At 35.2% G+C, this 22759-nt stretch overlaps 5 protein-coding genes across 11 annotated transcripts in view; 1 reads left to right on the top strand and 4 right to left on the bottom strand.

The window, feature by feature from the left end:
- The window catches only part of LOC135132447 (protein Gawky-like), a 49698-nt gene extending 34244 nt beyond the window's left edge, over positions 1–15454 (bottom strand). For all 4 annotated transcript variants that reach the window (XM_064060540.1, XM_064060544.1, XM_064060543.1 and 1 more), the window contains exon 1: positions 15329–15454. The gene's annotated coding sequence lies outside the window, so the exon portion shown is untranslated. The remainder of the gene's footprint in view (positions 1–15328) is intronic.
- A 462-nt stretch (positions 15455–15916) lies between these two features.
- LOC135132695 (innexin inx2-like) lies at positions 15917–17206 on the top strand. The gene is made up of 3 exons (XM_064060867.1): positions 15917–16247; positions 16292–16635; positions 16685–17206. Exons 1-3 carry the CDS (start codon positions 16007–16009, stop codon positions 17204–17206), a joined length of 1107 nt encoding a protein of 368 aa, XP_063916937.1. The 5' UTR covers positions 15917–16006.
- Positions 16191–18512, bottom strand: LOC135132696 (coiled-coil domain-containing protein 137). Its single transcript, XM_064060868.1, has 3 exons — positions 18361–18512; positions 17744–18311; positions 16191–17691 (listed from the first exon to the last, which is right to left on the bottom strand). The coding sequence occupies exons 1-3, from the start codon at positions 18435–18437 to the stop codon at positions 17509–17511; spliced, it is 828 nt and encodes a 275-aa protein (XP_063916938.1). The 5' UTR covers positions 18438–18512; the 3' UTR covers positions 16191–17508.
- A 152-nt stretch (positions 18513–18664) lies between these two features.
- LOC135132683 (trichohyalin-like) lies at positions 18665–20555 on the bottom strand. Its single transcript, XM_064060856.1, has 6 exons — positions 20310–20555; positions 19809–20191; positions 19347–19760; positions 19057–19300; positions 18845–19009; positions 18665–18794 (listed from the first exon to the last, which is right to left on the bottom strand). The coding sequence occupies exons 1-6, from the start codon at positions 20532–20534 to the stop codon at positions 18735–18737; spliced, it is 1491 nt and encodes a 496-aa protein (XP_063916926.1). The 5' UTR covers positions 20535–20555; the 3' UTR covers positions 18665–18734.
- Positions 20556–20676: 121 nt separating this feature from the next.
- Positions 20677–22759, bottom strand: part of LOC135133290 (putative polypeptide N-acetylgalactosaminyltransferase 9) — a 220373-nt gene continuing 218290 nt past the window's right edge. For 3 of the 4 annotated variants that reach the window (XM_064061642.1, XM_064061643.1, XM_064061645.1), the window contains one exon: positions 20679–21746. In XM_064061642.1, coding sequence (XP_063917712.1) covers positions 21477–21746 — 270 coding nt within the window. In that variant the 3' untranslated portion in view covers positions 20679–21476. Of the gene's footprint in view, positions 21747–22759 lie in introns of all 4 variants that reach the window. The other variant, XM_064061646.1, reaches the window with a different exon arrangement.

The raw sequence follows: 22759 nt of genomic DNA, 5'->3' as shown, positions 1-22759 counted from the left end.
GATGTTACAATCGATGAAGATGGATCCTGTTTTAATTGGTACTACTCACACTATTCGTGGAACTCAATCATTATCTGCCCAGTTTGATATTACCCGTTTTATCTGTAAAGCGATACAAACAATCATAAAAATACCATTTTGATTAATGTTTCTCTGTTTTTTTGGCGTTTCACAACTGGGGGAATACGAAAATGCAAAGTTATATACAACACATGTGAATGCTAATTTTGCATTTTCTAATAGACAATCAGCCTTAATTATACCTTTCATCTGCCCAACAAAGAACATTGATAATAATTACCATAAAATATTACATTGACCTTCCAGTACTAAAGGTCCTCATTGTATTTCCATTTCTGCTTAGAACCTGCAATTAACGAATCAATATTGTGTTTATTTACAAATTATTTCGGAAGTTAATACACAAATATTGATCAAACTTAGCAAACTTTTCGACCATGATAAGTCAAATTGGGTAATGATCTGTGTAAATAGCCTTAAAAATACTGACAGCCGGTATGCAATAAATTTGCCAACGAGTTACAAAAATAAAGTCTATTTTGGAACATTACTAGCGTCGCCAGAACAGCCTACTTATTTCCTCCAAAAAATTGATGACGTGATATGAAAATTGTGTGTGATAAATAGACAGCGGATTTCTGTCGGGCTTGGCAAGGCCAAAAGGTACGGCTCGTGCGGGATGGGAATTCAGAACAGTTACTAGCTGCACTTCGTCTATTTTCGAATAAAATAACGGTGCTTCGTTGTACTTTGCTGTTAATTCCCGTTCTCATTTACCTAGCTGTTTTACGAATTAAGGTTTCGTGAATTGTATTTATGGAATAAGTGAAAATTAAATGCACTGATTATTACCCGCTACTGATTCACAGCGATTCACGCGTCCCCACCTAATAATCGTGACGTAGCCCGACAGAAATCCGCTCTCTAGTGATAAATATAATTTGGAAAGATGATGACTGCAATTTTCCCTATTCATACTCGCCACAAAATAACGTGTTGACAAACAATTTGATTAGAAAATGGGGGAGTCGTTTACAAAATGTAGAGCATCTTCAAACAATATTTTCGTTATTTTAACCCTGGTTACATTTTCTCGTAACTAAACTCAAATCTTCTTTGAAAAATTATAAAATTTGATTGTGATTTTCTTTGTAATTTCATTTTTTTTTTAAACCTGGATGTCTATAGTACAAACTGAACACGGATTCATAAACCACAAGTGCAAGTGTTATTTTAAAAAATTTAAATAACATTTATGTGTAAAATTTGGAGATGACGTCGCCTCATTGCTGATGAGGAAGATTAGACGCGTTTGGTTTTACCATCTACACGATATTTCAACCTGAAAACGATCAGTCCGGTAGTATCGGAGATTATCTCTCTAATAAATATCGACACAGAGAGACAGAAAGGGGAGACCTACTGTTTCGTACTTTCGGGATCCTGAGACGTCGAGAAAAGAGAACAAGCCACAATTTTTGGCTGTTTTGTAAAATTGCGTTCTTGATTCTGTTCATACAGAGTGTCCTAATTGTCAGGCGGCGGAAGATCGAGCATTCCTTATGAATACTGTCAAAATTATGTCCACTCTGATAAGATTTATTTAGGTCTACAACTTACAATTATTTTCAAATATATAGGGCGTTTCGCTTGAAAATTACACAACATAGTTTCATTTTTTTAAAGCAAATATCCTGCTTTTATAAATTGAAGTTCCTTGTAAAAAAACCAAGAAAAACGATATCAGAAAATTTTTTTTTGAAGAACAATGTACACTTTCATTACTTTTAACTTAACTAAAGATAATACCAATCACATTATTATTATCTATTACATATTTTTTGCGATAATCTGGATGTCTAGAATAAAAAATCAAGGCGGATTTATAAACCACAAGTACTACAGGAGTGTTATTTTATAAATTTAAATAGTATTTACTATGCAAAATGTTGAGGTAATGTCATCAAACCGTTGGTGGGAATGATTAGACAAATTTTGGGTAACACTTTATTATCTAAAGGATGTTCCCAACACATAAAATTTAACAACAACCGATTCGGTAATTTAAAAGATTATCTGTCTAATAAAAATCGACACAGACGACAGGCGGAAACGGGAGACTTTTTTTCACACTCTAGGGGTCATGAAAACACGAAAGTAACCACTAGCCGGACTCACCCTTTCCTCCCTTCGGAAGTACAATAACACGTTATGATTCAGATTTCTATGCAACTATATCACTACAAAACAAATTACAGCTGAACTGTAAATAATCAAACTATAAATAATAATTGACACATTCATTAATTTTTTTGAGTCACCTGTATAAGCAATTCTAAGAAATATGAATGCAATGATAAATCACAAGTAAAAAATCACCATATTTTGCACATTTCGGGTAGATTTAGGAATTTAACTCGTTACTATGGAAATTTGCAATTTAACACCTTTAAATTTCACAAGTTTTTAAAAGATTAATAGGGGCAAAATCAGTTTTATCTAAATATTAGGCCCGCCCAACCGCCCCCTCTTTTCCCAGAGGATATGTCATTTTTGCCAAAATCAGTCTTGTCTTACCAAGTACTAGCCCCGCCCACCCGCCTCCTATTTTCTCAGAGGATATGTCATTTGCCAAAATAAGACTTATGATAGCAAGGAGTTGCTAAGACAAGATTGATTTTGGCAAATGACATAATCTCTAAGAAAATAGAGGGCGGGTAGACGGGTCTAGTAGTTGCTAAGATAAGTTGCATGTTTAAACGTAATACTCTGTATATTTTTAGAGATTTGGATTCCTTAAGATTAAAACAGGGGAAAATTGATATCGGAAGCAAAGATTTTATGACCTACATTTTTCAATATTTCCCTTTTGTGGGCGAAAATGTTGATATTTAAAAACTCTCAACTCCGCCATATTATATTAAAAATTTAGTCAAATAATAGATATTTTTAAAAAAATACAGTTATTGTTCAAAACCACCAGCATTAAAAAAATGTGAAATGTTATTTACATAAAACCTTCCTCACATCTCACCGCCTAAGCATGAGTAAAATATCGCCTGCATGAAACATGCGGAAAATATTGCACAAAAAATGTTTGTAAAGAAACTGTGATAAAAATCAAGGCGCATTCACAAACCACGAGTACAGCAATACATTATTCTGCAAAACTTAGATAACTTTTGCTACACAAAATGATGATTGGTAAGGATGATAAATAAATTTTGGTTACCATTTGACTGTCTACAAATCACAATACTTGCCAAGATAAGATTGATTTTGCCAAATGATATACCCTCTATCCTTCATTTTCTTAGAGGGTATGTCATTTGGCAAAATCAGTCAAAAAAACTGAGTTAAGTTTATACAATATCCAGTTTGACTTATAAGGGTGCTTGGGCTTAAGCCGCTTACGTCATAAAAGTTTTACAAGGTGTATGTCAAGTGAGTTTTGTATATGTCATTTGCCAAAATCGGCGTTATTTTAGCAGGTACTAGCCCCGCCCACCCGTCCTCTATTTTCTCAGAAGGTATCTCATTTGCCAAAATCAGTTTTATCTTAGCAGCCACTAGCCCCACCCACCCCCGCCCATCCTCTATTTTCTTAGAGGGTATATCATTTGCCAAAAGCACTCTTATCTTTACGAATATTAGCCCCACCCACCCACCCGCCCTTTATTTTCTTAGAGAATGTCATTTGCCAAAATCAGTCGTATCTTAGGAAGTCCTAGCCCCACCCACCCGCCCCCTCTTTTCTTAGAGGGTATGTCATTTGCCAAAATCAGTCTTATCTTGTCAAGTATTAAATCATATATACCAGGTGGATTCAAAAGACACTGTAACTGCATCTGCCAACAATAGGTTTTACCTTCTCTCAAACTTTTTCAGGATCTCAATATTATCATAAAATTTTTTAAAGTATGTTCTAAATCTATCTAGTCCACTAGGCGACCGTGTATTTTCATGTTTTCTCGACGTTTCATGACCCCAACAGTACGAAAAAAAAGGTCTGTTGGTTTTATCTGTTTGTCGTCTATCTGTCCGTGTTTATTAGACAGGTAATCTCCGAAACTACTGAACGATTTTTTCATTCTTTCATAAAGGAACCTGAATCTATAAACATATGTGTTCCATTAAAAAATACAAGTTTGTTGTAAACTTCAGCCATTGAGACACTGTATAAATTGTGCTATGTATATTTTTTGGACATATTGTAAATTTCAACACGTGAAGATTAATAAAAATGTTTCACATGAACCTCAAAGGACTAATTTGTTTTACTTATTCAGTCTCCACAAAAGGGGAAAATTTAATTGAAAACACGGCTTTTGAAATAAGTCTGTTAATTTTTCGTCTGACTGAAAACGATGTAATTGTTCATTCTCCGAAAGTGTTTTTTTTAATTAAATTATATATCTTTGCAAAAACATAGTTTGTAAAACGCATTAATTCTGAACAAAAATGTTCGTACAAACTTCACGTGGGATGCAGTTATGCTGATAATGAAGACTAAATCTTTGGACACACAACAATCCTTTTATGAATTAAATGATTTGTTTGATAATTTTCACACAGCTTTAATATGTAACAATAAGTCAACATCGTGAGAAAAAAGCCATTCGGTTATTTCCAGCCGATTTTTAACAACTTGTAGTGTTGGGAATCCTTCGGGACTCTTCGGAAGCTTCGGGAGTCGTTCGTACACCATCCACAAGCAATTGTTTTTTCTGATAATGCAAAATGTGAGGGTCGAAGCAGTGATTTTAAAATGTTGACTAGTCCGAACACTAATCTCTTTAAAAGTCAAAGTTGACCAAATTTAGTTTTTGCCTGAAGACATTATAACAATTTTTTGCAAAACTTAATCGACCCACCTCACATTTTCGCATTACTTCCGCCCCCCTCGCATTAATTTTCTTCCGTAAACACAGCCTTAATGAAACCTCCGTGCGGAACAACAGAACCGCGATCGACTTCTAACTGTCCTGGATGTGCTAATTGCGAGGTTAACAAACCGTTCGGTTTTTTCCGCTAGATGGTTTTATAAAATAAAAATTCTTTGCGGGTGGATAGCGCCACATTTTCTTTGCAAATGTCTGGCATTTTAAAAATCAAGGTGATTAACCTTCCTGGTTTTGTTTCGTCATCGATTCTTTGTAAACAATTGCGTTTTTTTTCAAGAGGTCAAAACGTTTCTACCGGTGAGCGTCTTCTTCGATGCATTATTGCAAGGTTTTTGTTGCAACAGCTTTTACCAGACTGGCTAGGTTCTTTGTAATGTCAGGGGTCTCTGATTTTGACAGGCATGGGTTTGGTTATCACAAAAACTGCGTTGTTTGTTTAAATTATTTACTCATGTTGCGCTTATCAGCTAAAAATAATGTAATCTACTACCGGTGTTACGTCACCATGTGTTTGATAGATCTGATCGGACAAAGATAAATGGCGCTACATAATCGGTTTCAAAAAAAAAATAATACAAGGACTGGCTGAGGTGAAATAACTTTAGCAGTGTGCATTCTTGAACGATGCAGCTTATGGTTGGTCTATAATCACGGGTAATAAAATATAATCTACAAAGATAATCTGCTCGAGAAACACTGGTCTTCACCAAGCCTTGCGGGAATTCCACTTGGTAAACTCTTAAAAGACGACTGGACTTTCATTGTTTGATTATTAGCTTTGTCGTATTTATCCACAAGCACAGCGTAATCGGGAAACGGTTGAAATCTCCACATTGTAACTCTGTCCTTTTCTGCGTGAGTCTAATTCCAAAACAATAGTGCACCGAATCACACAAATTGGACCGTTTTTTATGTACCCATTACTGAGTATTTAATTAAGTTTCTATTTTTAAACCGAAACGAGAATCGACCAGAAATCGAAATCTAATGGAATTCCGACAAGCTAATTGACAGCAAGAACAACATCAAAAAGTAATATGGCTCCTTAAAAATCTATTATCGCCTTACCAGATAACAGCGATTAATTATAACTTAACAACCAAATGTTACACATAATTGATTAATCTTGGCACGGTTTCTTAAAAACTGCGGCGATATGAAGCCGATTTCACAGGTCAGAGGCCACCATTTGATTATTTGATTCCATAGCTTGTCTTACAAAGCAATTACGAGATAATTTTTGAATAAAATAACCCAAGTATTAACACAAAATCGTGTTTTTCCTCTTCGCGCTTACAGCGAAAGCACATCCTCGCGCCATATCGCGTTACAGATTTTAACAACTTCCACCTGGAAGACCACGCAAAAATTGTCCTGGCAACGCGCCAACTTTTAGCAACCTGCAATTATGTGGCGCAAAGCTGAAAATTGTTTGCGGTTTATCACACAACGGTCACCACAATGTAACATTTTGCTTTGTTATTGTGGTTTCGCTTTGGTCGTTTATCCCGAGTGGGTTTACTAACGACAGTTGCGAGATAAGTCTAGTTTGGTTCAACGTGTAATTAAAATCGCCTTTGAAAGACCGACGCAAGCAACCGTGGACACGGTGTGGGTGCAACAAACGATTTAATTTTCATTGAAGTTTACTTCCTTTACATGGGTTTTCTATGATGGGTTGCACGTAGAAGTGTGCGTGTTTGTTATTGATGGACAAGGAAGATATTTTTTTTACACGAGAAACTTTCAAACAGTTAATTTTACTCGGTAGTCTTTTATTTTTTAAACATTTCTAATTTTGTTATGTAGAACAATGAAACAAGCCCTACTTCTCAGATAAATTACACAAGTTTATTAATTATACAATTCTACTTAAATTTTATAAAACGACACACTCCTGTACTTGAGGTTTATGAATCCGCCTTGACTTTTAATACTAGAAATCTAGATTTTCGCAAAAGAATTAAAATTGTATAACAACATTTCATACTAACACAACACGTACGATAGCTCAGATGGTCGCAGCGACATGCTAATAAACGAAGGTCGCGGTTTCAATTTCTTCATGGGCCACTGTTTTTTGTCTTACGAGGCGTGGAAAGTTTTGTGTATTAACATGAGACCTATTTTTTGGAATTTGAGACATAAACTTTTTTTTGGTTAATCAATCAAATTATTTGACTTATTTTTCTAAACATTCTTATTAAACAACATTTATTTCATCAATTTTTACTGTAATGATATAGTAACATAATAACTGTCGTGAAAACCGCATTTCGAAAATTGTTTTTAAAGGTACTGGCAAAAAATTTCACTAATTTTAAAAAAACGGCCCGTGTGAAAATTGTGGCCAAGGTATATTTAGAATTTGCTAATATTGCAAAAACAATTTTTTTTTACATCGAAAATATCGATACATTACTAAACCACAAATAAAAGAACACATGACACTAATATTTACAGTAAGATTTACTCAAAAAGTCTTAGAAGGATTGAAAAAAAGAATTCTGGTTAGTAACTAACCATATTCACAAGCACGTTAAAAAGTACAAAATTCCAACTTAAATTGTGAATTTTGTTCCAAAAATCTACATGTACTCGTATGTGGTTAAAAACTATGATGGATTTAAAAAAGATATAATTTTGCCCATTTTAAATATGATTTACCTAGCAAATCACCACCAGAAGGCAGATAAACGGAAATGGAAAACCTACTTTTTAATGTTCTAGAAGGTATAAAGCGTCTAGGATTCATCAAATTGAGTTTTGCTTGGGAAGTAAAGGAGGTTTTAACGACTTTTTACTTCCCGAGCGTAAGCCAAGGAAGTATAATGATAGGGCCCATCGGATGAATCGCCACTTTTATATTTCCTCGACGTTTGATGACCCTACAGTACGAAAAAAGTAGTCTCCCGTTTCCGTCCGTCTGTCTGGTGTCTGTATCCATTTTTATTATACACGATTGTTGTCAAATTTTTATGTTTATTAGAAATGTCATGTAGATGGTTCAATGCTAACCATTTGCACCAACAATTTGATGACGTCATTTCAAAGAATTCTACATTTATTTGATGTAATTGTTATACAATAATAAATTACTATACGTGTGGTCTACGAATCCGTTTTGAGTTTTTTCTCTAACTGTCCAAATTTTCGCAAAAACATAATGCACGATATGATAACAGTTTACCATTAGCGTAAGACATCCCGATCATGGTCTAATTGATAAAAGTCAGAATTTCGAACCCGAGGTCCCGGGTTCAATGCCCGACTTCTGCCTTCCGTTTTTTTTTTCTTTTTTCTTTCTCTTGCATTGTATATTACGTCATAACAAATTTTTTATTGTTGTTAACATTCGATTCAATTGTGGTTTAATTAATAATTTTAGTCCTCTGTTTTGAGAAGACAAACTCATTCAAATCAAACTAATTTCTACGTGACATTCTTTCGATGTATAAACATAAATCAACACTTGAGCTTCAGATTGCCATTACCTAGTGCTGAAGAACATTTTATCCCGTCAGTTAAGTGCTTTAAATATATTTTACATTGTCCGTACGGCCCAGGGGCTGCGGAGGTATTATTTATGCTGCTGATTTTTACTTTACAGAGGTTATTTCAAGAAAATTGTAAAATCAAATTTTATAATTTTTTTCTACTGCGCACGTTTTTTGGTTTCTAATAGAGCTATTAAAGCACGCAAATGACGTCACAGCAGTTCATTAATAGCCGAAAGGGGTTCTTTACTAGATCTAGTGTAATTGAAATCGGTAAGATTGGTAGCCATGACGAGAAATGTCAGGTGAATGTCCGTGGTAGATGTCAAATTAAAATTTCCCGTATTTCCGGAGGCGTAAGGACTCCACTAATTTCTTCACAAGACATTTTAACCAATTTTAACTTACAAAAACTCAAATTGATTCGAATTACAGTTGTTGTTGTGAAAATTCGAACCTCAAATATTTCGTGGTTAGTCTAAGACCAATCCATCACCAACCACGACAAAATTCAATCAAATTTTGCGAAAAAACGTGCGCGGTAGAAAAAATAGTATAAATAACTAGTTCATAAGGCCATTGTGGCACTCATCCTTTATATAACTCGCAGCTTCGCCGCTCGTTCTATAAACTTGGGTTCGTACCTCAATATTTGTCTTATGAAACTCGTTCCTTAATATACTATTAAAGAGCTGGATTTGTCAGATTATTCTGTAAGGGCGAGGGAAGTTCGGTCGAAATAGCCTTAAATCAATTTTTTTTGCATAATACAACGGATATATTAAAAATATTGTCGTTTTTGAATTGACCGGAAATGACACCAATTTTATCGTTTCAAAAAGAATGATATATGTTAGACAATGGAATTTTCTTCTCTTTACTTCAAAACCATCCGGTAAATGGCTACTTTCATATTTTCTTGACGTTTCATGATCCTTTATGAACGAAAAAATATCTCCCCGTTTCCGTCTATCTGTCTGCTTCTGTTTGTGTCGATTTTTAGTCTACAGGTAATATCTGAAACTACGGGATACCAAAATTTCTCTAGTCATCCCCAATAAACACTTTGGAGTCACCTCAAAGTTGTCATAATACGATTTAAATTTCGTAAAACAATATTTTCCTGTACATGTAGTTTATGACTCCGAATAGAGTTTTTACCCGAAACTTCCAGATTTTTAGAAAAAAAAAAATGAAAATTATAAAACAACATTTTCCAATTTAATTTTGAATCTGGTAAATCGAATGCCTCGAAACCTTGCAGATGGTTTATAGTTATGATAAGCATGAAAAATTTTTAATCAAAATATATTTACTTATCCCCTCCAAAAAATTGATGACGTCAGCTCAAAAGTTTGCCAAATAAATCATATCTAAACTGTCGAAAATATGATGAGTCTGTACTTGCAATTTATCATTACATTAATATTTTTTGGATTTGCATAAACAGGGTGACTAAAAAAAATTAATGATTGCGTAAATTTATTTTATTAATTTAATCAGGAACAACAAAACCGAATGCTTTGAAATCTTAGAGATGTTTTAAAGTTATCATAAGTATGGTAAATTTTTGATCAAAATGAATTTGCTCACCCCCCCTAAAAAATTGATGACTTCACCCCAAAATTTTGCTGAATATATTCTATCTAGAATGTACAGAATATGATGTGCCTGTACTTGTGATTTATCATTCCATTAATATTTTTTGGATTTGCGTATACAGGCTGACTAAAACAAATATCATTGTATTTCAGGAGCGAGGGAAGTTCTGTCGAAACAACTTACGACCAATTTTTACTTCCCGAGCGTAAGCAAAGGAAGTATTGTAATCGAGTCCGTCGGCCGACTCTCTACTTTTACGTTTTCTCGATCTTTCATGACCCCTAGAAGACGAAGAAATAGGTCTCCCATTTCCGTCTGTCTGTCCGTCTGCCGTCCCGGATTTTTATTAGACAGATAATCTCCGAAAGTACTCGACCGATTGTTGTGAAATTTTGTACTTATATTAAGAATATCATGTAGATGGTAAAACGCTAACCAAAATTTGTCTAATCATCCCCACCACTAATGCGATGACGTCACTTCAAAATTGTACATAGTAAATGGGTTTTCAATTGTATAAAATAACATAGTCTTACACATGTAGTTTACAACTCCGAATTGACTTTTCACCCGAAACGTCCAGATTTTTGGAAAAAAAATCAAAATTATAAAACAACATTTTGAAATTTAATTTTTAATCTGCTAACCAGAATGCTTTGAAATGTTGCAGATGTTTTAAGGCTATAAAGAGCATCATAAATCTTTAGCCAAAAAATATTTGCTTATCCCCTCCAAAAACTTGATGACGTCAGCTCAAAAGTTTGTGGAATAAATCATATCTAAGATGTACAAAATATGATGAGTCTGTACTTGTGATCTATCACTCCATTCATATTTTTTGGATTTGCATATACAGGGTGACTCAAAAAAATTAATGAATGCGTAAATTTATTTTACTGATTTACTCAGAAACTACAAAACCGAATGCTTTGAAATCTTGCAGATGTTTTAAGGTTATAAAGAGCATAATAAATGTTTAGTCAAAATATATTTGCTTATCCCCTCCAAAAAATTGATGACGTCAGCTCGAAAGTTTGCCGAATAAATCCTATCTAAACTGTAAAAATATGATGAGTCTGTACTTGTAATTTATCAGTCCATTCATATTTTTTGGATTTGCATATACAGGGTGACTCAAAAAAATTAATGAATGCGTAAATATATTTTATTGATTTAATCAGGAACTATAAAACCGAATGCTCTGAAATCTTGCAGATGTTTTAAGGTCATAAAGAGCATAATAAATGTTTAGTCAAAATATATTTGCTTATCCCTCCAAAAACTTGATGACGTCAGCTCGAAAGTTTGCCGAATAAATCGTATCTAAAATGTACAAAATATGATCAGTCTGTACTTGTGATCTATCACTCCATTCATATTTTTTGGATTTGCATATACAGGGTGATTCAAAAAAATTAATAAAAGCGTAAATTTATTTTACTGATTTACTCAGAAACTACAAAACCGAATGCTTTGAAATCTTGCAGATGTTTTAAGGTTATAATGAGCATAATAAATGTTTAGTCAAAATATATTTGCTTATCCCCTCCAAAAAGTTGATGACGTCAGCTCTAAAGTTTGCCGAATAAATCCTATCTAAACTGTAAAAATATGATGAGTCTGTACTTGTAATTTATCACTCCATTCATATTTTTTGGATTTGCATATACAGGGTGACTCAAAAAAATTAATGAATGCGTAAATTTATTTTTTTGATTTAATCATGTACTGCAAAACCGAATGCTTTGAAATTTTGCAGATGTTTTAAGGTTATAAAGAGCATAATAAATGTTTAGTCAAAATATATTTGCTTATCCCCTCCAAAAAATTAATGACGTCAGCTCTAAAGTTTGCCGAATAAATCCTATCTAAACTGTAAAAATATGATGAGTCTGTACTTGTAATTTATCACTCCATTCATATTTTTTGGATTTGCATATACAGGGTGACTCAAAAAAATTAATGAATGCGTAAATTTATTTTTTTGATTTAATCATGTACTGCAAAACCGAATTCTTTGAAATCCACTGCGAAAAAAAAAACAAAATAGGCATGCAGTCGTCACGTTTCCGACAGCGAGGGAAGTACTGTCTAAACTCTTTAGACCAATTTTTTTAACTTATATGGGTTATCACACAAATTCAAAATTCAAGTTTTACAATTTTTCGAATAAAGCAATCGTACTTCGCGAACGAAAAAATTCTCTTCCTAGGTACTTCAAAAGATAGAAACTTCAGCACTTAATTGATACAAAAATACTTACTTATACTTAGAACTTTCCCCGCTCCTAAAGCACAGTCGAACGAATATAGTTTCTTCGAAAAATTACAAAATTTCATTTAACAAATTTATTTCTTATTATAATCCCCATAACTTAAAATAAAGAAATGTGTGAACCCCCGTATCCCATGAGCCGTGGGGTGCGCAAAGTGCAAGGGGTTGCAGTATTTAAAAAAGACAACCAAGGAGAAAACATATATTATCAATATATGCTTAACTGTGGTTATGAATGTTTACATACTGGAAGAGTTCGACGATTAAGCACGTATAAAGAATATTTAAACAATAAAAACAATAATAATAACAAACAAAATCAAGGTGGATTCATAAACTATAAGTACAGGAGTACGACAATCGGTCGTAGTTTCGGAGATTATCCGTCTAATAAAAATCTGTATAGCCGGAAGGCACACGGACGGAGACTAGAAACCTATAATTTCGTACTCTAGTTATAACACGTCCAGAAAACATTAAAGTGGCCATTCGTCCGATGGACCCTACTAGCGTTAGTGTTACATATTTTTTAAATTTTCTGTGCCATTTTATCAATAATATGATAACCTATAAAGTTAAAAAAAAGTCTCATGAGAAAATCGAACCACAGACTTCCGCTAATTAGTTCCATGCGATTTCCACTACATTATTTCACGGTAATGGTCGGATTGTGCTTATACTGTTTTTTTGTGGGAAAATTTGGATGTCTGTGATGAAAACTCAAGACGGTAAACGTACAGTACAAGTACAGAAGTACGTTTTAAATGGGGTTTACCAAGATAAATTTTGAGATGACGTCTTCAAATTGTTGGTGGAGATGATCAGACAAATTTTGGTTTTACTATCTACATCTACACGATATTCCCAAAATACAAACCTGTAAAATTTCACAAAAATTGGTCCGTAGTTTCAAATATCATCTGTCGAATAAAAATCGATACAGACAGACGACAGAAGGAAATGGGAGACCGATTTTTTCAAACTCTAGGAAAAAAAACGAAAGAAGCCATTTGCCGGATATATCATTTTTTTGGAAACAATAAAACTGATGTCATTTGCAGGTAACCCAAAAGTGACATAATGTTAGTAATATATTCGTTACATAATTTCTTTTGTGTTAATTAATTCTTCTCAAATTTCAACTTTAATTTTATGGATCAACTGAGATCTGAGATATCTGAGTGGAGCAGGGAATCTGGGACACCTGTATATTTTCTGAAAATTCTTTTTCATTGTTAATGACAAACATTTTCTAATTCGAATTTACTAGAAAATGAGTAAACTTTGTCATACACAGCTCAAAAAACTAGTGAACAAAAAATTAAAGTTATTTTTGGACACGATTAACTTGTAAATAAACTTTATTGTGTATATTTGTTCGCACCTTGTGAATACATTTTAGATAATAGGAAATTATTTGTTACCACATTTGTATGTTAAAAAATTTCAAAAAAAAAAAATGTTATCAAATACAAAATCCGACAAAAACGTTGTTTGTTTTACCTAATCGCCTTCCAGAATAAATATAATTTATAATGTTTCAAATGAAGCTCTAGTTTTTTGCATTTTACAATAATACTGGTACAACAAAACCAAAAAGGAGTAAAAATCAACGTATTTTACATATACTGATTAGGCAAATCATTGAATGATTCAAGATAATTGAGCACCATCCCATGCAAATGCATCTTTGAATAGCAAATTAATTTTAGCAACAATAATAATCGCAGCGTGAGATCATCGAAAGAAAAATTTGATTATGCAAATGTGACAAAAATAAATCACACAGTTACGCCAACGTTTCGTTTCCTATTGGCTTCGTCAGTAGCCACAGTCTTAGACAATTAAATACCAGAGTACAAGTATGGTGAAGTTGCACCAGAAGCTATATATGGACTCACGAAGAACAAAAGAGCGTCTCTTTGCAAATTTTTGTTCCCTATTTTTTCTGAAACTCGCTCTTTGATACTAAAACGGAGTTTACATAACTATGAAATTTAAGTGTCATAGTTGCAAAAATTTTCGCCAATTTAAAAACAGAAAAAACGTCATTAATGAGTCAAAGACCCATTAACCAACCGGCGATTACAAAGTGCCAGAAACATAACCACCGTCAATCCCGTTACAAAAATACGAAAGCCAGCACCGCATTGACGTGGATTTTCGCGATTTTCCCGATCCACATTCGAAAAGCCTCATCCCATCTGACATTTGGCTGCTTGCCAGAGTCGGCTCTTCGTCAACCTATGTCAGCAGCGTTCCGACGCCGCCGACGACACAATCAAAAGTGTTTTCCATTGAGCCTGGCAACAGTACAGCTTGTAAGTTGGTAGGTAAGTTAGGAGCATACTCAATCAAGGTCGCATATTTGCGAAGAACGGAGCTCCGCCACTTGCCCGCAAGCAAATCCAACTAGACAGTATTTTCAAAGTTGTTCAAAGATACATTCACTCGTTCTCATTGCATAAATTCTAATTGGTGTTGCATTAGAGAAACAGAATGCTGTTGTTGCTGCGCAGACTACACGGGTCATCAAAACAACAATGTTTATTTTGGACAGCGGTTGCAGCGGTGTCGATTACGCGCCGCACGTCCCCAATGCCCCTTCAACCCCCGGGTTTCCAAAAATCCGCCGATTTCAAGCACTATCACAATTATCTGATAACAGCACGGCGGCAGCGATAACGATTTTCTTAGTTTCACAACCTGTTTGCTTTGAGATAACCACGCAATGAACTTTTACGGGTGGCGATTTTCAACAGCCCCCTCAGCAGAATGGGGCGAATGTTGTCATCCACAAGATGGCAACATTCGCAACCCCGAAAAATAAATCGCAACAATGCAACCGGACAACGCCGATTTTTGTCAAGATTTGACGGAGTTGTATGCGGGGAAATCGAGCAAAATTGTTGTTAGACGGGGTTTTGCAGTCTTGCGGTGGTAAAGACAATTTTTACGACGCCATTCACGAACAAACCCCACTGAAGCGGTAACAGATTTCATGGTTAGTATTAATTAAAGACGACTTACCTATCCGTAAAAGTCTTTTAATTAAAAAATTCGCACAAATATCACTCGAAATCACACAGATTCAACTTGAAATTCTCGTCAAACATCTAAATGACCGTCGAAGCATGACGCCATTTTTAAGTCTATTTCTAGTTGTTGCCAGGTTGGTACGCATGCGTCGGCCCGGACACCATTTCCGCCGACACCTGTGTTCGAATTACCGCGCGAAAAATATCGCGTTTGTCACTTGATCCGAATTTTGAAAAACCCACAATCGTGATTTTTTACGTGTGACGGTGCGAACTCGCACACAACTTTACTATCACGGCGTGGTCAAATTAAAATCTTCCCAATTCTTGTGTGGTAATACGACATGTGACGACATAATAGTCAAAATTAAATTTTTCCAAAAATTTGTGTGGCACTACTGGAAAACACAAGAGCGTCGGCACTTTGATATAGTTCGAAATGTCATAAAAGGATTCTTGTAAATAACAATAAAACCAGCATTAACGAGGAAAAAACCAGTAAAAACTTTTAATTACTAACAAAAAACTTCCTTTTTTCGGCGGACGATTTTTATGGAAAATTCGTCCTTATGTAGGCGGTCATAACGTATATGAATTGGCGCCATTTCAGTCATCATCTGAATCTGAAAGAGTGCGAGTGTTTCAATGAAAAACGCTGAAATAAATTACAATGATGGACTTTTTGAACTCTTTTAAGTCCTTAGTGAAGGTAGAACAAATACGTACTGACAACAATGTGTTCAGGTTGCATTACAAGTTAACTGTGATTATGTTAATTGTGTTTTCGATCTTGTTAACAAGTAAGCAGTATTTCGGGGACCCCATTGAGTGTCATGTGGCGGAAAAGAAGCACGTTATTGAGATGTACTGCTGGATTTATGGAACATACATCAATAGAGACACACTAAAAGGTAAAATTTTTGAAAATTGAGTACTGGTACTATTGTTTGTTTAGGTAAGACTGGTCACATTCCTGGCCTGGGTAACGAACGTAGAAAAGTCGCCCCCTGGATGAAAGACGACGACGAGCGCATCATCTGGCAGAAGTACTACCAATGGGTTTGCATTGTTTTCTGCTTCCAAGCTCTCCTGTTTTACTTGCCACGGTATCTCTGGAAGACATGGGAAGGGGGCCGCATTCGTTTGTTAGTCAGCGATTTGAACACTCCTCTAGTGACGGCCGCCTGGAATCCAACAACCAAATCCCAAATGATTCAGTACCTAATAAATGGTAAATACTTCCATAAGTTGTATGCCATTCGGTACGTTATGTGCGAAATTTTGAATCTAGTCAACGTGGTAAGTAACCATTTTTAATTAAATTTCCGACGTCATAATTTATTATTAGGTGTCCCAAATTTTTCTCATGGACTGGTTCCTGGGAGGGCAGTTCTCGTTCTATGGGTTTAGTTTGATGATGGAAGGTGATGTAAACCCCATGAACCAGGTGTTTCCAAAACTGACTAAATGCCAGTATTATTACTATGGTCCCTCAGGGTCAGTGCAAAATATTGACGCTCTTTGTGTTCTACCCTTAAATATTTTAAATGAAAAGTTGTTCATAGTGCTGTGGTTTTGGCTGTTTTTTCTTTCTGCTGTTACAGTTTTGTCTTTGATTTATCGTATGTTCATTATTTTTCTGCCAAAGTTGCGAATTTACTTATTAATGGCACAAGCTAGATTTATTGGAAGTAAGCAAGCAACGTTCATAATTGACAAGTTCACTTATGGAGATTTTTTTGTTCTATACCACGTTGGTAAAAACGTGAATCCTATCATTTTCCGGGAATTAGTGTTAGGCATTTATGAGACTTTAAAGTCAAAACAACCTTACGTTGCCTATCCAAGCGTGGAAATTAACACAATTTAAGCAATTTTTGATCATGAATCTCAAGAACTTATTTTTTAAGTTACCTTAGTGCTGTTTTGTTTACTGAAATATTAAGAAAATGTTTTTGTTAGATGTTAGTTAATGTAGCTCCAATAGCTTCCAAAATTCTTGGACTTGAGACCCAAATTCAAAAATTCTCAGAAGCTGGAGTCAGTTTGTGTTAACATTTTACTTAATAAAATATTTATTTTCATTAAAAGAAAATGTTGCGTTATGTATATTTTTGATACGAAAGAGTTTTGTACTTTGTTAATAAAATAGTTCTATATATTGCGTTTGTTTCACTGTAATATATTTAGTTTTTTTCCTTTTATCGATCTATAGGCGTCAACAATTTCCTTCTGTTGTTTATCTAGTTGTCTTCTAAGAGCATTAGGCAGATTTTTCCGCTTCCCAGTTCTGTCAATAACTTTGTTGCTAGTCTTGTTAAGCACCGACTTTAACAACAAATCCTTTTTTCCAGGCTACAAAACAACAAAATTCAGATTTCGAAATTAAATTTTCACAATACTTTACCCTTGGCACCTCATCCCTATTTTTAACTTTTTTGGGTGCCGTCAGCGTTGGCGGCGCATGCGCTTGCTCCCCAAACTTCACTCTATCTTCAAACTTTTTAAATCCATCCACCTTTCCATCCATTTTCTTCTTCTTTCTCTCCGCCAGTTTTAGCCGCCTTTTCTGCGATTTCGTCAACCTCGGTTCGCTACTTTCCTTCGTTTTCGCGTTCTTCCCCTTTTTCTGTTTGCGCGCTTCCTTCAGCATCATCTGAACCGGATCTTTTGGCAGCTTCCTCACTTCTTCGATCTCTCCTTCCGCGTTTCGTTTCACTTCCACGCCGAATTTTTGCTGAAAGGCGGCCTCGTGCTGAATCATAGCACACTCGCGCTTAACCCGCAGCAAAAAGAGGCGATCTGGCTCATCGGGGTGTTGCTCAAACATTTCCTTCGGTCGCGGTTTCTTCGTTTTTTTGCGCGTAAAATCTCCGTTTTTCGCTCTTCTTTGAAGTTCGGAGAGGCGTTGCAGGCTTTTAGGGACGTGCTGCTCGTCTGGATCGGTCGGGGGTGCGTTTATTTTGTCTTTTATTCTAAAATGTGGGTAAGTTTGAGGTTAGGTTTGTGATGTGGGAACAGTACCTTTTGAATCTTTCAATTCGTTGTTTTTCGGGGTCGCGGACTCCGCGGTGTTTTCGGCCGGGAATTTTACGACCCATGATTTAGTTCCAGGACTTATTATATAACGAAAATGTGTTTGTTACTTTTGTGGTTATGTTTGTGAGAAATGTCAAAATGTGGCGTTCAGATTTCAGGGCTGCCAACGTGAGAATTGTCGTGTGAATATACAGTATGTCCGACGAACAAAATTATTTGGTGACGTCATTTATAAAATGGTATATGGGGGAAATTCAGTGTCAATAACTTTACAAATTTTTTGCTTGCAAGTCTTTATTGATTCATTGAAAGGCAAATTCTGTAGATAACAAAATATTATAGAATATCGGGTGTAAACTTCATTTTATGACACACCTCGGGCGCTGCCGGGGTGATAAGTTGTTGGTTTTCTTATAATCCTACAGTGATGTGCATTAGAGCTGGATTCAGAGAAACTAAACATACTTACAGCAATGACTTTTTCAATGGGATGTGTCGAGCGATTTTTGCTTTTCGCCATTTCTAGGACCTCGTTGGCATAATCAAAGAACATCTTGTCAGCCTCGTCATAGCTTACGTGGCTCATAATTTCATCAATTTCTTTTTCCCGTTTCTGTGCTGCCCTATCATCGGCCTTAAAACGTCGTTATAATTTTATTCAAACGAATACTACAAAAATACCATTTGTTCCAATAAATCTCGTCTGTACTGTAATATTTTTTCCCAGTTGTTTTTTCGATTCTGAGCGTCGTGCTCCTTCATAGTTTCTGCAGTTTTCATTCTATTCAGCATCTCCCACTTCTTCATTTCGTTGTCGATTTCTTTTTCTCGTTCTTGTTTTCGGAAATGTTCTTCCCGATCTTCGATTCTTTCGCGCCTGTTCTTTGCTTTGACATTTGCTTTTGCTTCAGCTTTGGCTTTGTCACTACGGTCGTCTTATATAAATTGAATTGACTTAAAAAAGTACTTACTTCGCCTCCATCTGTGCAATAGCGTTATCAAGTCTTGCCTTTTCAGCAGCATCTCTAGCCTCATGTAGTGCAACAACATGACTGTGCAGTTCTTGTTGATGTTTAGCTATTTCATCTCGCATTTGTTTGTCTTTAATTTTCATCATACAGTCGATACGTTGTCTAGCTTCACTGTAAAACTTTGTCGCTTGTTCCATTTCCTCCTCATCTTTGGCAATAAGTTGTTGTCTTTTGTGTTGGTCATTCATTGCTTTCTTCCTCTGCATGGCTATTTCCTTCCGCTTCTTCGCTATTATATCAAGTTCGTACTGCTTTATCAGTTCTTCTTCTTCGGCTGCTTTGATGCGATCGCGAATTTCTTTTTCAATATGCGCGCGGTTCATTCTTTTCTCAGTTTCTTCGTGCTCTTTAATCCTGAAATTAAAACTGTATTTTAGGCGTTATAGTGTGTTTTCGGGTTACTGGTTTCTGAGGAACTCTCCTTCTTTCCGGGCCTTTTGTCGCTTAATTTGTTCTTGTTCTTTTTTGTCTTGGAGGTATTTCGCGTCTGCTGCTACAATGTCTGCATCGAACCGGTTTTTGACTTCTATGTCGTGCTGTTTTATCTTGGCACGGAATTCTTTTTGTTTTTCTCGTTCGTATAAAGTTTCCGACAGGATTAACGCAGATGTCAGTTCTTTCGGGTATCCCTGTGATATAAACACTTCTTTTTTGATTTTGTCGATGTACTCTTTGCGCACTGCTTCTTGTTCTGCTCGCATTTTGTAATACAACGCGGTTTTGTCTTCTTTTCCTCTTCCTTCGAATCGGTGCCGACGTTCCTCTTCCTTGCGCAAGCGCAGGTTCTAAAATTTGTATAGTCAGAACGTTATTTTTGTTTCACTAAAATTTTATGATAAATGTAGCATTAGTATTTAATAAACTTGTAGTGGACACAAAAATAACGTTCTGAGGATAACATACTTGGACGGAGTTGGGCCATTTTTTGGTCATTTCTTCCGAGCCCTGCTTGAGGGCTTCTTTGTGGGCGTGTTCTCGGTCTATGGCCTCTTGTATTCTCTTTTTTCGATCTAGGTGTTGGGTGATGTTGCTCCATGCGTCTTTAGTGATGTGAAGAGCGTGAGCACGATCTGATATTTTAGTATTCTGTGGTGTTTGACCCGGAAAGTAATACCACTGCGACTCCATCTTGACGTTTGAGTTTATTGATGTCACTGGTTGTCGCTATGGTGACCGGTAGGTAATTGGAAGTTTGTGTTAATGACGAAGGAACAATAAGAATTAATGATGATTGTTGATATCAACATAATTTTATTAACGTTTTATTTACACAAAATTAAGGCACGTTATAAAAATACATACACTGGCCTACATTTACATTCTAGTACAATAATTGAATTTAATATTAAGTACATTGTTATGTTATCCACGTAAAAATCTGATGAATAATTGAATTGAAATCATAAGTGACAAAAAAGATTAATAAAATACTGTCGTTCAATAACGCGGGTTTATATACACAACGTTGTTTTATGGCCCTTTAAGAATAATAATTGACACAAAAAGGGAACGAAAATTGAGCAAATAAAGAATACCAATATTTACATAAAAATAATGGGTGATGCGTTACTTAAAAGACTAATATTATCACATGATGATAGTTTTCCTTTGAAATTAACTAAAACGTCCATGGGCGCTCGGGCCCGAAATTAAGTACAATTTTGTATATACAGAGGCCGCTCTAAAGAATGTGATAATGTTTTAAGATATGTTAACAGTTTATTTACAGTCTTAAATTTTTTACTTAAGCACGGCTTAACGGAATGTAACAATAATATTAATAAAATTGAGCACTAAAACAATTGGATATGTATAAGTTATGGAATTCTGATATTTTACATAGACACAGTCTCTATCGTTATGATAAAAATCGAAACTACATTCTACTCGAGTTGCTTTAATAGACATTTCATTATAAAACTGTAAAACCGCACTAAACAAATCCACATCTTTTATACAATAACTTTGTACACCTCATAACACAGGAGGAAGAAATAAAGTATCAAATAGTTATAAAAAATAAAAATATATGTCTTTTGCCACACACTAGCAAGAAATTGAACTATATAATCACAATTTGTTGGCGTCGTAGTTTTCTAACGACCATTGTTGTCTACTGGAGTCGCCGTCGCATTGCTCCATTAATAGTTTATTTTTCGCTTCGTTTATGGCTAAACATTTATCGCTGCTACCGTGTCTTAAAAGTTTGCTACTCGGGTTGTAATCCCAAAATTGGTTGCCTCTGCTGCCGTGACATGGATAGAGAATCACCTCCTGCCCACTATAATCTAAACAGGCCTCGTCGCGTCGAATCTCGCCTTCCTTGCTGTACATCCAAAACTGAAACAAGAAACTTTCTTGTAGACAAAAATACAAACGCGTTTTTGTAATATCGGGGGAGAACACGCTGAAATGGATTTTTTCCTCGTTCTCTGGATCATTACTTTGTAAAAGTTTTCTTCGCTTTGTCAACAACTTTTTTTTAGAATTGTATTTTTAAATTAGGCGCCATGAGTTCGTGTTCGTTCGGAAAACGAATTTTGACGACTTTTAACTGATCACAAGCTTCTGTACAATGCAGTGATGTTCTGTGGTTTAATGATTTGTAAAAATTATGAAACTTGACCAACTTTCAATCAACAAGGCACAGATAAAATCCAAATACTATCACGTACGGCTGCCGTTAAATTTTATGGTGTGAAAGGTAGCATTTACGAGTCAGTTGACGAAGGATTGACGATTTTATTAGAACACAACTAGCCAAAATGATAACCACATATATGACATAGACGTTTCAACACAATAGAAGAATTGTCATTATCACCTTGGACCACTGTCACACACATGTTGACCATGGAAGACTACATTGTTTTAACAGCGACTACCACAAAAATACATTGAGTCTTGATTTGTTTTAGAACATTTTTATATAAAATATTTTCCTGATTTAGTTTAAAACTTAAAGATGACAGCGTAGCTGTTGAAGCAAGTAGAGATTTGTCGGAATTTTCGGTATTGTGAGGATCCTGAGGTGTTTGTCTGATTGTTGCGAAAATTTTTATGCCTTGGAGAGAAACTCAAAGAAGACTAATGTACCACAAGTGTAGGAGTATATTATTGTATAATATTTAATAACTTTAATGTACCTATAAAATTTTGAGATGACGTCTTCAATTTGTTGATGGCGATGATTAACCAAATTTTGGTTACAGCTTTACCATATATAACATCTCTAAAACTATACATAGCAAATTGGACAACAATCGGTCCAGTAGTTTAGGAGATTGTCTGTCTACTAACATTCGACACAAGCGACAGACAGCCAGGCGGAAACGGGAGACCTATTTATTTGT

This window comes from Zophobas morio, unplaced genomic scaffold (genome assembly GCF_036711695.1).
Source record: "Zophobas morio isolate AGI-343-1 ecotype UQ-CSIRO unplaced genomic scaffold, CSIRO_AGI_Zmor_V1 ptg000021l, whole genome shotgun sequence".
Classification (NCBI taxonomy): domain Eukaryota; kingdom Metazoa; phylum Arthropoda; class Insecta; order Coleoptera; family Tenebrionidae; genus Zophobas; species Zophobas morio.
Note: the sequence above shows the minus strand (reverse complement) of the source record. Positions and strands in the feature narration are given on the sequence as shown.

Excerpts from the sequence above, each read along its gene's own strand:
- LOC135132683 (XM_064060856.1), bottom strand. The coding sequence starts at position 20,534 with ATGGAGTCGCAGTGGTATTACTTTCCGGGTCAAACACCACAGAATACT. Across the intron at positions 20,192-20,309 it reads AATGGCCCAACTCCGTCCAA|AACCTGCGCTTGCGCAAGGA; the intron begins GTATGTTATCCT and ends TACAAATTTTAG. Across the intron at positions 19,301-19,346 it reads ATTGCACAGATGGAGGCGAA|TGACAAAGCCAAAGCTGAAG; the intron begins GTAAGTACTTTT and ends AGACGACCGTAG.
- LOC135132695 (XM_064060867.1), top strand. The coding sequence starts at position 16,007 with ATGATGGACTTTTTGAACTCTTTTAAGTCCTTAGTGAAGGTAGAACAA. Across the intron at positions 16,248-16,291 it reads CAATAGAGACACACTAAAAG|GTAAGACTGGTCACATTCCT; the intron begins GTAAAATTTTTG and ends TTGTTTGTTTAG. Across the intron at positions 16,636-16,684 it reads TTTTGAATCTAGTCAACGTG|GTGTCCCAAATTTTTCTCAT; the intron begins GTAAGTAACCAT and ends ATTTATTATTAG.
- LOC135132696 (XM_064060868.1), bottom strand. The coding sequence starts at position 18,437 with ATGGGTCGTAAAATTCCCGGCCGAAAACACCGCGGAGTCCGCGACCCC. Across the intron at positions 18,312-18,360 it reads CGAATTGAAAGATTCAAAAG|AATAAAAGACAAAATAAACG; the intron begins GTACTGTTCCCA and ends CCCACATTTTAG. Across the intron at positions 17,692-17,743 it reads ATAGGGATGAGGTGCCAAGG|CCTGGAAAAAAGGATTTGTT; the intron begins GTAAAGTATTGT and ends GTTGTTTTGTAG.